Raw genomic sequence first — 13090 nt, forward strand, 5'->3', positions numbered from 1 at the left:
ACTTACAACTACTGTATCTGTTTGACGAAAGATGTACATTATTTTCATTGACAAAAACGGAATAGAAACTAAATAATGATGACTGAAACTAAGACTGATTATATATTGATAATTTTGTCAACAAATAAAAGGATTCGTGATGTTTGGTTGCGCTCAGGTAGTGTTGCCTGTTGCGCTATGAAGATAGCAGATCTACAAACGCGTTGAGCTTGAGCTTGTAAATCGGCTATTTTCAGCACATAACCATGTGCTGAAAAAATCTGCCATTATACAACACCATGACGGCCTGCCAAAATACATTTTAGTCGACTAAATCAACTGTATAGATTAGTCGACAGAAATCTTACAACATTTTAGTCGACCAAAACTAGACTAACACTAAAACACTTCAGACGACTAAAAAAAAGACTAAAACTAAATGAAGTTTTACTCAAAAGACAAGACTAAAACCAACTCTTAAAGTTGCTGTCAAAATCAACACTATAACTGTACATGTATGTTGTTTCTTCTGCAGAGGATAAGAGGAGGTCTATTGCAGACTTCAGAGACAGCTCTCTGGTCCAGAGCAGCAGCTCAGTCAGATCCATCTCTGCTCTCTATCTGTCCAAGGTGGCAGCAGCAGAACCACAGGATAGCCTCTTAAAACCGGTCAGTAGTTTGTCTCCTATTGCCTTTTTGGATGTATACATAGTCTGGATTTTCGGTGGTGAGGTGACCACCAAACTACAACATGACGTCACGAGCCGCAGTGAAGAGCAAACCACCGCCACCGCCCCAGCCCTTCTCTCTGTTTTTACTCACCACCGCTCAACGTTATTTCACGGTGAGGTGACCACCGGAGCGGTGGTCACCTCACCACAGAAAATCCAGACTATGAATAGGCCTTCATGCTACAAATATTCTGTGTCTTTTGTACTTGATTCCTGAATTCCAGGCAAACAGTTATTTGGACAAATATCAGAATACTGTATAGAGAACTAAATGCGCTTGTGGATTAGATTAATCAAAAACTCTCAATGATGTATTTCTTGTTTGTGTCTTATTGTATTAATATGAGACCAATCGTTATCAGCTAACACACATTTGGAATGTTTTAGGTCTTAAAATCCTGTACACAGAGTATTTCCAATTTTTGGTAGGATACTTTTACTTTTACTTCTATTTTACTACTAAATATTGTACTTTTTACTCCACTGCATTAAAGTAGTTACTTTGTAGATTTTGATTATTATTACAAAACATTTTAACTAACCATTCAGCCCTATATACATTTCGGCCATTTGAGAATAGCCGAGCTACAATCGTGAGGCATTGTGAGCTCGTAGATCTGCTATTTTAAAAATATATACATTTTATACAATTGAAAACTTGTGAAATAGGACATTCAGCATACTACTTTTAGTACTTTGATACGAATACATTTGTACTTTTACTCAAGTGAATTCCGCACTTTTACTACATAATTTCTACATTGCAGTATTGATACTTTTACTTAAAGGGGAATACCACAAATTTTCAACATTTTACTGTCATTAATATACCTTAGAGTTAAATAATAAAGAAGTCTGTGTTGCCTAGAACTGGAGGTCTGATAAATATCATTAACATTATGAAGTACATCTCTGTGACATCGCAAACTTCATAATGTTGCTGATTTTTATCAGACCTCCAGTTCTAGGCAACACAGAATGGGGGGGGGGGGACTTTTTATTATTTCCACACAACAACTCTAAGGTATATTAATGACATAGTAAAATGTTGAAAATGAGTGGTATTCCCCTTTAAGTAAAAATGTGAGTACTTTTTTCCACGACTGCTTGAAATAAAGCTTCAAGTGCTAATGAAAACTAATAGTCAATGTGTGGTTTTAAATCTTAAAAGAGACTAAATAGTGAACACCAGGCAGGGTCTTCTACATGGGTCTGATCCAGGTCTACACACTTTGCAAGCTCAATGTGCTAACGAGACTGATAAAGAGGATGTGCAGCTGCACTTTACTTACTGTAGTTAATGATCTATGGAGGAATATGCACTTTGACATTCCCATTACATACAGGCACATGATGAGCTACAGTATTACAAGCTCAGTTTTGGCTAAAGGCCCCACTCTGATGAGAACATTGCTCATTTATGGTTTATACACATGACCTGAGATAATGATCGTTTCCTTCTAGGCTCAGAATCACTCGTCTGGATTTGGGAAAAGAGTAAAGGTAAGCTAAATGGTGTGCAGAATTTGAGCAATGGTTTTTGGCATGTTTGTGGTGATTTCTCCTGGTCTGTGTTTTGAAGTAGAAACTACTATATGCCTACTGTAAAATATTGCCCCTACATTATTTATGCCCGTTTACCTTTTTACAACATTGAAAATGAAATTCTTGCTACAATGAAGTGCCCTTTCAACATTTTCAAAATAGGGACCCAGGGTGCCCAATGTTATTTTTGACATTTTTTTTATAAAAATCACCAAAAAAAAAAAAGTTTTTTATTTTATTTTTTAGGACGTCCACAGACGTCCTGGGCACCACATAGCGGTAATTCCCAGGACGTCTGTGGACGTCTTGGCCACAAAATGTGTTTTAAAGTACAATGGCAGTTTGTCTTGGAGTGCAACTAACCCACCACTTGGAATGCATGTGGAATGCATGTGGAATGCATATTGGCTGAACCAACTCACATATATGGTAAGACATCGCTCTAATTCCCGAAAGCTTGGATTGGTTGCCCATTTTGCGCATGAGTTCTATTGGACAGCGTGACATAAAAGGCACAATGATGACAATACTGTTTTGCTCTTCACCTATAAGATGGCAGAAGAACCCAAGCGAATGAAAGGGGATGCTCCTCTACCTCATCAGGACAGATTTCCTCCGCCAGGAGGAGCTGTGGGACACGTCTCTGGGACACACGTCCAGCCCGTCTTGCACTCTGTGCCATCCCAGCCATCCAAAGAGCTGTTTTACCAACAACGGCAAAAGTGCGAGCTGCGGAGGCTCCTGAAGCATACTCACCCAGAGCTGAAGACGTTGGACGGGGTGGTGGACGAAGAGCTGGCTGAGGTTCTGAGCCTAGAGCCAACAGCGGCCGAAAGTGGATTCGAGGGAGAGGTGCTCTCCAGGCGCTGGTTATTTGAGAACATGCACAACACAGAGGCTCCCCACGTCACCAAGACACACATGGCAGAAGCAACAGCAGAGGGATGGGATGTTAGAAGAACATCAGCTCAGAATGAGAGGGTTAATGAAACCTTGGAGGTTGCCCAAAGGGACACTTCCACTAACGACTGCGATGTGGAACCCGAGGAGGAGATGGTTAGAATAGACGTTCAGTCTGCCAGAAAGATGTTTGAGAGCCAATGCGTTGACAACTTTAAACCAAGTTCAGACAGCGGCGTGTCCAGACCACCGGCCCAGGGCAAGGTGGTCATTTCCGAGGGCAAGGTGGTCATTTCCGAGGGCAAGGTGGTCATGTCCCAGGGCAAGGTGGTCATGTCCCAGGGCAAGGTGGTCATGTCCCAGGGCAAGGTGGTCATGTCCGAGGATGAGACAGGGGCCGTGCAAAAGAGAAAACAAAAGTTTGAGAAGAAGGGCAAAAAACAGAAGCAACACAGAGAAAACACCAGTGTCCCTGTTGAAAACATTGATTTGGCAAAGCAGTGTCACAAGCAGGAGGCACGCATCCCTGTTGTTGGTTCAGGCTCCAAGCAGGAGGCACGCATCCCTGTTGTTGGTTCAGGCTCCAAGCAGGAGGCACGCATCCCTGTTGTTGGTTCAGGCTCCAAGCAGGAGGCACGCATCCCTGTTGTCGGTTCAGGCTCCAAGCAGGAGGCACGCATCCCTGTTGTTGGTTCAGGCTCCAAGCAGGAGGCACACATCCCTGTTGTTGGTTCAGGCTCCAAACACACGTTTTATGAAAATCAAGAACACAAGAAAGGCATGCCAGCTGTCAAACCTGTCTCTGAGGATCAGTCAGTGGGCTTTCCCGATAGCTTAGGGGATAGCTTTGAGGAAACGGAGGGCTTTGGGGAAACGGTTGATTCAATAAGAACAAGTGCAGATCTGTTCCAAAACAACCCTTTTATCTCAACAAACATGAACAGAGACAAACAACACGACTGTGAAACACCTCGGTCACCCTGTGGTGAGCCAGCAGTAGACAACAACAACAGGGCTAGCGAGGCTCAGGTTAAGAACAGAACCCACCTCTTTGAATCCATGCCGTTTCATCAGATCATGCACCAGAACAGGGAAGAGATGGAGACGGTGGTGGAGAGAATGAACCAAACACTGAACTGTCTCTATCACTTTAATGCCATCCATTCAGATGGGTCAGTCATTGAGGTCCACGAGACGATGATAGCCACAAAGGCTAAATATACGGTATCCCAAACTGGGCCAGAGATACAATATGATGAGGTGGCAGAGGGCGGGGCAAATAATTTCATACTACAGCTGTTACCAAGGGCACACCTGAAGCCACAGGTCGTCTACCTGAAGGAGGATAAGGAAGGAAATGTAGCACTCACGCTGGTGGACGTACCAGTTCGCCAGCACCAATTCAACGCCAAGCAAGATACAGAATTCAAAACAGCCAATGCAGTTCAGCTCATCGAGGATATTCTGTACCAAGACAACTCCCTGAGAAAAGGAGTGATCATTCAAGAGGATGAAGTCACTGTGTACTCCCTCTACCGTTACGCTGAGGGGGACGTGAAAGGTTACCACCCTCCTCCGCAAGGATGCGGCATTGAACCCGGCGAACCGGAGATGAGTGCAGTGGCAAATGATGTCACAATTGGCATTCAAGATGTAAGAAAAGGGGATGTTAAATCAACCATAAGCTGCCTTCTAGCCAACGCTCAAGACCAAGGCTGTCCGGTGTCGATCACGCCTGACGCCAACATGAAGGGGAATGTGAAACTGTTCAGTAGCTGCATTGAGAAGGGGGATTTGGAGTATTTGAAAACTCTTCAGGCCGAGCCCTCGGAGCAGGAACCCTGTCCTGACCAGACCCAGGCTCTGGCGAGAGATGACACAGAGACTTGCCCTAGACAAGAAGATCAGGTAGACGATCCTGAATGGGTCCCGGTGGACGTGAAGAAATTGAGAAACATGTTCTCTGCAGATCAACGTCCTGTCCAACCCAAACCGATAGTTCGCATTGATGCCATTCACTCTACCAAGCTTTCTCCTGGACTCACATGTCAAAGTAAGACACGTGGAAACAACGGGGAGCCTTCTTCAAAACGTGACACCCATGTATTCTCACATGGTCAATGCCAGGAAAACGCGAGTGTCTTCAAAGTTGCACCACATGAGTCACATCCATATCTTGAGGAGACACATGAGAAAATGGAGACAAGCTGTGCAGATGCAGATTCAGCCAGTGACATGTGTGGTGAAGACCAACAGGGCACAGAGGTAGTTCAGAAAGGACACTTAAAAGCAGCCATTAAGTCTTTGCAGAGTGCTGCAACAGAACTGCACCAAGAAGATAAGGAGGAGGTTGTTCATGGAAATCTCCAGTCAGCCTTGGATTCCCTGGAGAAATCCAGCATTAACGTCTCCAAAGGGGACTTCAAAGCGGCAATGATATACCGTGGCTCCTCCAAATCCCACAAAGAAACTCCTAAAGCAGTGTGTGGTAAAAAAACACCAGAAACAGAATCTAAGTCAGTGTCCTGTGTAGATTTCGGCCAATTGACCACCGAAGGGCAGTGTTCAGCAGGTCCAGATAAAGATTCAACCAGCGACACTTGTGGTGCAGAAGAAGGCCAACAGGGCACAGAGGTAGTTCAGAAAGGGCACTTAAAAGCAGCCATTAAGTCTTTGCAGAGTGCTGCAACAGAACTGCACCAAGACGATAAGGAGGAGGTTGTTCATGGAAATCTGATCCAGTCAGCCTTGGATTCCCTGGAGAAATCCAGCCTTAACGTCTCCAAAGGGGACTTCAAAGCGGCAATGATATACCGTGGCTCCTCCAAATGCCACAAAGAAACTAGCAAAACGGTGTGTGTTCAAAACCTAGCAGAAACTGACTCCAAGGCTGTGTCCTGTGTAGATTTCGGACAATTGGCCACTGAAAAGCAGTGTTCAGCAGGTCCAGATTCAGCCAGCGACACGTGTGGTGCAGAAGAGGCCCAACAGGGCACAGAGGTAGTTCAGAAAGGACACTTAAAAGCAGCCATTAAGTCTTTGCAGAGTGCTGCAACAGAACTACATCAAGACGATAAGGAGGAGGTTGTTCATGGAAATCTCCAGGCGACTTTGGATTCTCTGGAGAAATCCAGCATTAACGTCTCCAAAGGTGACTTCAAAGCGGCAATGATATACCGTGGCTCCTCCAAATCCCACAAAGAAACGAGGAAAACAGTGGATGCAATGTCTGCTCGAAACCCAGCTGAAAACAAAGTTGGACTTTTGACTGAATCTAAGTCAGCAGAACCATGTGAAACATGGGACCAACTGCAACAAGCGGTAAACGATGGTCACGAACTCTGTCACCTCAAGGCTGCGATCTGCAGTCTCCAGCAGGCCACAAATGAGGCAAAGGAACTTTCAAAGCTTCATCATATATCCTCTGTAGCGAGGAGTGAGGTTGAGGTAGCGAATGTCGCCAAAGTGCAAGCAGGATTCATCCCCAGCAACGTGCAAAAACAAAAGAATTTCAACACCTCTGACCACACATCAAAGAGCCAGCATGAGAATACAGAGACAAACTGTACAGATACAGATTCAGCCAGTGAAACCTGTGTCACCGAAGACGACCAACAGGGCACAGAGGTAGTTCAGAAAGGACACTTAAAAGCAGCCATTAAGTCTTTGCAGAGTGCTGCAACAGAACTACATCAAGACGATAAGGAGGAGGTTGTTCATGGAAATCTCCAGTCAGCCTTGGATTCCCTGGAGAAATCCAGCATTAACGTCTCCAAAGGGGACTTCAAAGCGGCAATGATATACCGTGGCTCATCCAAATCCCACAAAGAAACTAGTAAAACGGTGTTTGTTCAAAACCTAGCAGAAACTGAATCCAAGTCTGTGTCCTGTGTAGATTTCAGCCAATTCACCACTGAAAAGCAGAGTTCAGCAGGTCCAGATTCAGCCAGCGACACGTGTGGTGCAGAAGTGGGCCAACAGGGCACAGAGGTAGTTCAGAAAGGACACTTAAAAGCAGCCATTAATTCTTTGCAGAGTGCCGGTACAGAACTTCATCAAGAAGATAAGGAGGAGGTTGTTCATGGGAATCTCCAGGCGGCCTTGGATTCCCTGGAGAGGTCCAGCATTAACGTCTCCAAAGGGGACTTCAAAGCAGCAATGATATACCGTGGCTCCTCCAAAACATGTAAAACAGTGTTAGTTCAAAACCAAAATCAGAAATCAGAAAACAAAGTTGAACAGTTGACCGAATCTAAATCAGCGCCCTGTGCAGATGTTGGCCAATTGACCACTGATGAGCAGAGTTCAGCTATTGCAGAGCCACCAAGTCCATGTCAAACGCCACATGTACCAGCCACGGGACCTTCCTCCAAGACTAGCAGGAGGTCTGCTGCTCCAAAACCAGCTATCCGTCCTAAACCTGCACATTTGAAACCAGACCATGCAAATAATGAATCGACGAACATAATTCTAATCAGTTCTACGACTGCTGAAATAAAAGAATCAAAAGAGGAGCAACCTCCTCAGTCATTACCTACAAAACCAAGGTCTTATAAAGATGCACTTGCTAAAGGCTTGCCACAAACAGACCATGCAACAAAATCAAGTCCACATGTTCTTGACTGTGACACGAATCAGCCACCGGTTGAAGCTACCCAGACGTCAGAGGAGATTCAGTTAACTCCCAGCGAAGGAATAAGTGGTGCTTCCAGCTTAGTGAATGAGGGTAACATTAGCCAACCAGAGGGCATGCCTATTATATCAGAGGAAAAATCTCCCCAGAATGATTCAGCCAAAGAAAATGAGAATGCCGTAGAAGAGTGTCCGGTAGATTTCCAGGAAGCACGTAAGAAATTCGGAGGGGGAAAGAATGCTCAGCCCAAGATTGCTCCCGTGAAACCTAAGAGAGTAAGAATTTCCCAGAATGAGAACAAAACCCCCAAACATTCATCTGGACATGACAATTCAACTATTCTCACACACACAGATGCGGAACCACACGTTTTTACCGATCCCACGTGTGGTACAAAACCAAACGTCCATGAGCACACATCCACTAACAATAGCAGCACAGACAAAGATGATTCATTACAAACAAGTAATGAGGGAGTTGTAATGAGGGAGAAGAAGGTGAGAATGGAGACGGAGGACGAACGACTGCAGAGACTGTCGGTCCACATGGACGAGATCATGAGAGGAAACATGACGGCGGCCATGGAGATCTTCGACAACATGCGAAAGCAAGAGGAGCTGCGGAACATTCTAACAACGGTCGAGGAGGTCGAACAGGATACGAGCGACGTCGACGTGAGCTCACTGCGGAGCGTGTTTGAGAATGTGCCCGAATGGGTCGTCGCCGCCTCTCAAGCAAAGAAACCAAAGCAAGCCGCAAAGGTGGGACACGGAGTCAAGACGGCGCCCCCGCAGCACACTGAAAGCACGTCGTCGATGGCACACGTCTTCGGAGATCTAGAGAGAGCTAGCGAGGAATTCATGAACCTAAAAGAACAGACCTTAGCCAGACTAGTGGATATTGAAGATGCCATCAAGAAGGCACTCTGTTCCGTCTCTAACTTGAAATCGGACTCTGACATTGCTGGTTTATCTGGCCTTTTTAAAGAGTCCCTAGGGGCTGTGCGTCCGTCTACTTCTGGTAATATTAGCACGATTAGCACGATTAGCATCGGATCAACCAGAACTGCAACATCACAGACACAGGAAAGCCTTACCACTCAGAGAGTCACAGGTCTGCAGGTTGACCAGAGTCCAGGATCAGAGGTACCCGGTCCACACGCTAGTCCTCCGTCCTCCCCTGCCTTTATCGAAATCCAATCTGCTGCTAGAAAGAATGATAAAACACAGGCAGTGACACCAGAGGCCGCAACATGTAGCCCAAACACACCCGAGAAATTCCGTTCGACAAAGACCCTGAAATGCAACACTGCCGGGGCTCAAGGCAAAAAGCGGGACTCTAGAAAGGGAGGTCAAAAGCACAACAAAAACAACTCCAAACGCGAGGTCAGCGTACTGGAGGTACAGACCGACTGTGACGGCAACAGCGTGACGGTCAGGCACCAAAACAGAGAATCGTAAGAGGACAGATGACTCTGGCAACGGAAAATCCAAAATCTCCACCGTTGTCGCGCCTCAGCCAGAAACAAGGACGTCACTTAGTGGTCAGGATAGTGAGTGACCAGTCCGACCACAAATCAGGCCCGTCAACAGCAACAAACCCTAAGTGTGAATATCGTTGCAGTCGGGTAGAAACCTTGTATCTCCATGTTTCAACTAGTTTTGTTTTTATCTTTCGGAGCAAACGTTTTTTTTATTTTGACGTCAGGCCTAAATGATGAAAGAATATGAAAAGAAAATAGAAGATCTGATGCATGCGACATGCTCTGAGCTTGTAGATCTGCTGTCTTCACTATTTTAGTTTATAAAACACGATAATAAAACATAAGGAGCAGTTTTTGGACAGAGGTTTCCGCCCGACAGCGAGTCAAGCTCTTAGAAATACACTGAAAATTACAAAAATACAAATTATTTGATAGCTTATTTGTTGATAATGTTTTTCGTACTAAGGGGTGGACATGTATTGCATTGTTTAGAATATTAATGGTTATTTCATGCAAAATCTGGAAGATTTTTTTAGGTTGTATTATTTATATACATTTGAATTGTCTGAATTTGAAATTAAATACATGTCGCAATTTTAGTTTAAAGGTTTTGTTATTTCAAGTTATTGTTGTTGTTGTCATACAATGATCCTTTACACCTTGAGTCTTCAACAGGGGGTCCGGCGCCCCTAGGGGTCTTCAGAGTAACTACAGGTCCACCAAATCTTTGTGATGGGGAACATTAGCCAAAAATAGCAGATCTACAAGCTCACAACACCCCACGCTATGAGGCGTTGTGAGCTTGTCGATTGGATATTTTCAGAGAGTTGGTGTAGAAGGAAAAAAGAGCAACAGTCAAGTTGACTAAATATTGAGGGTTTAAAAGGTTAAATGTCTGAAAATACACATTAACATGAATCCAACATACACTGATGAAATCTACTGTGAAATCTATGAAAGTTTAATTACAATTTAGACATTTAGCAGACGCTCTTAATCCAGAGCGACTTACATTAAATAAGAACAAAAAAGCATGGGAATACATCACATATATAAAAAGCCTTTATCATGAAACATGCGTAAGCTAAGAACGTAAGAGTGGAATATCTATATAATGAAACTATACATATAAACTATACATATATACTATACTATGCTATACATATGTACTATGCTATACATATGTACTATGACATGCTATGATATACATACAATGCAATTATAGTGCTGTCTACATAACATGCTATAAGTCTGTATCAAATGCTATCGAAGTCTACAAAAGTGTCTATCTAAGGGGGTAGGGTAAGTGCTATGGGCCATGATGGAGTCTGAAATTGCAAGTTGCAACACAATAGTATGTACTAGTATGTACTATACAATAGTATGTAGTGAGGGGACCCTGCTTCATCTGTCTCTCAGCAAAGGGGACCCTGCTTCATCTGTCTCTCAGCTAAGGGGACCCTGCTTCATCTGTCTCTCAGCTAAGGGGTCCTTGGACTTAAAAACCCTGAAGACCCCTGTTTACACACTTCTACTCTTCTCCTCAGTTTCAGCAATCTGCTCAAGACATGTGTTCAGCATGCCTGAAGCCAGTTTATCCAATGGAGAAATGTACAGCAGACAAGTTCATTTTTCACAAAAACTGTTTCTGTTGTAAACACTGTAAGAAAAAACTGAGGTGAGATTTTAGAATTATTCTACCTAAGAAAATCAACTGGAATCATACATCGTTATGCCTTTTAGTAATTCTTCTGTCAACAATCAACATAATAACCAAAGATAAGTAAAAGTAAAAGTGAAAGCAATGTGTCGCAATTAACACTTTACTTTACTCAAGCCCTAGGTGTGTTTATTTACCCATTTTGACCTGAGATCAGATTCTAAAAATGTCTTCTATATTCTGACAGTTTTCTGAAAAAGCTATGTTTCGAAGGTCGTTCTTCGATTTTTCAAAAATAGCGGACCTACAAGCTCGTAGCGCGGCACTCGGTGAGCTTGTAGATCTGCTATTTTTCAATAGCTAAAGCATAACATAATGCTAACACCAAAAGGGGTTCCTGCCCAAAATGGGTTAAGACCTGCGGCCGATTCTAGAAATGGCTTCTAAATCAGTAGTTCTCAAATTCTTTGGAAATCCAAAATTATTCAACATTTTTCAAAAGAAAATCTAGATTTTCCCAAAATATTCAAAAATAGCAGGTATACAAGCTATAGCTGAGCAACACGAAGTAACACACTGTGAGCTTGTATATCTGATATTTTTGAATAGCCAACGCAAAGATGCTTTTCCGGTTTTAATGGGTTCATCTTATTGTAAAGCCTCAGATAGGCTACAATTCTACACACCCAGAGTAGTATACTTGCATGAGAAAAAGGTTTCAATTAAATCTAATCAAAATGTTTCTTTAAAAATAATTAAATATATCTAAACATGTTCAAATATTCACCCTATACTTTCTCAGGCAATTACATTCATTTCATGATTTGAACACAATGGGGTAACCACTATATATGCCTTTCTTATGAATCAACATCATCCGCTTGAAGAATCAAATCTTAAAGGTATATTCAGTGATTTCACTTAATTCAAATATCACTTCTTTTTTTGTTTTGTTGTGATAATCCTCCCTACTATAGAGTGTACTGACCATATAAGGAGTTCCTCCCTGTCCCCAGTTAACCCCTGGGGTAAAAGAAACCATAGGTTTCGTTTTTGGCTAGGTGGCCCAAACTTCATCCAATCAAGATAGAGAGGGGCCTTCCGCCAATCATGATCGAGCGGGGGCGGGCCTTGGTGTGCGTGCTGTGGCCTGTCGCGTGTCCCCCCCACTGTAGAGCGTGCATGTACACACCCTCCGCCAACCTAGTCCCCATATATGGAGGACATGGGGAGAGCAACGGACTTGAACTCATGCTTCCTTCATGCCTGAGTGTCCAAGTTGCTCCTTTACACCTGACAGGGGGGAGTTTCCCTGGTTGGACGTAGTGCGTGGAAGGAACACGTTATTCCAACCAGTTCCTTTCCCCTCCAGACCGGGGGGTTTTCAAAATCACTGAATACCCCTTTAATCACTTGAAACCCTGCATGCCTATTCTGGTGGGAACATTCGCCAAAAATGGACGATCTACAAGCTCAATGTTGTGATCTTGTAGATCTGCTATTTTTGGTGTAGACGGAAAAAAGCACAATTTATAACTCAATTCTCTAAGAAGGGTTTAAAGGAGTAATTCACCCAAAAAAATGACATATTTTCGTATCAATTAGTGGAGTCTCATGAGTCTACTGAGCGAGAGAATTAAGACTTCTGGGTGTAAACTACCATAAGTGGTTGAAATAATTGTGCCGGGATGTTTTCTATTGTAGCGTACGCAGTTATGCACCTCTGTACGGAGAGTTCTACTGCATATTTCACTACCAGCAGCTGTTCAGGAGGAAAGGCAACTATGACGAGGGATTCGGCCACACCCAACACAAGGACCGTTGGCTTCTGAAGACCAGCGCCGAGTCTGAGGCGTAGGTCATCTAAACCTGCTCAGAACCCCCGGTGAGTACACCTATAGGTACTACTGAGGCGTAGGTCATCTATACCTGCTCAGAACCCCAGTGAGTACACCTATAGTTACTACTAAACCTGCTCAGAAGCCCAGTGAGTACACCTATAGTTACTACTAAACCTGCTCAGAAGCCCCAGTGAGTACACCTATAAATACTACTAAACCTGCTCAGAAGCCCCAGTGAGTACACCTATAGTTACTACTAAACCTGCTCAGAAGCCCCAGTGAGTACACCTATAGTTACTACTAAACCTGCTCAGAAGC

At 43.8% G+C, this 13090-nt stretch overlaps 1 protein-coding gene across 2 annotated transcripts; it reads left to right on the top strand.

Annotated features, from left to right (window-relative positions):
- Positions 1-556: 556 nt before the first annotated feature.
- LOC306913128 (uncharacterized protein) lies at positions 557-9364 on the top strand. Of its 2 annotated transcripts, none has more exons than XM_079489671.1 (5): positions 557-648; positions 2175-2213; positions 2808-3392; positions 3519-3696; positions 3892-9364. In XM_079489671.1, the coding sequence occupies exons 3-5, from the start codon at positions 2808-2810 to the stop codon at positions 9246-9248; spliced, it is 6120 nt and encodes a 2039-aa protein (XP_079345797.1). In that variant the 5' UTR covers positions 557-648; positions 2175-2213; the 3' UTR covers positions 9249-9364. The 2 variants fall into 2 exon arrangements, with proteins under 2 accessions (XP_079345797.1, XP_079345798.1); XM_079489672.1 differs by having other exon boundaries at positions 3519-3657; positions 3853-9364.
- The last annotated feature ends 3726 nt before the right edge of the window (positions 9365-13090 follow it).

Source organism: Electrona antarctica, assembly GCF_951216825.1.
Source record: "Electrona antarctica genome assembly, chromosome: 20".
NCBI lineage: Eukaryota > Metazoa > Chordata > Actinopteri > Myctophiformes > Myctophidae > Electrona > Electrona antarctica.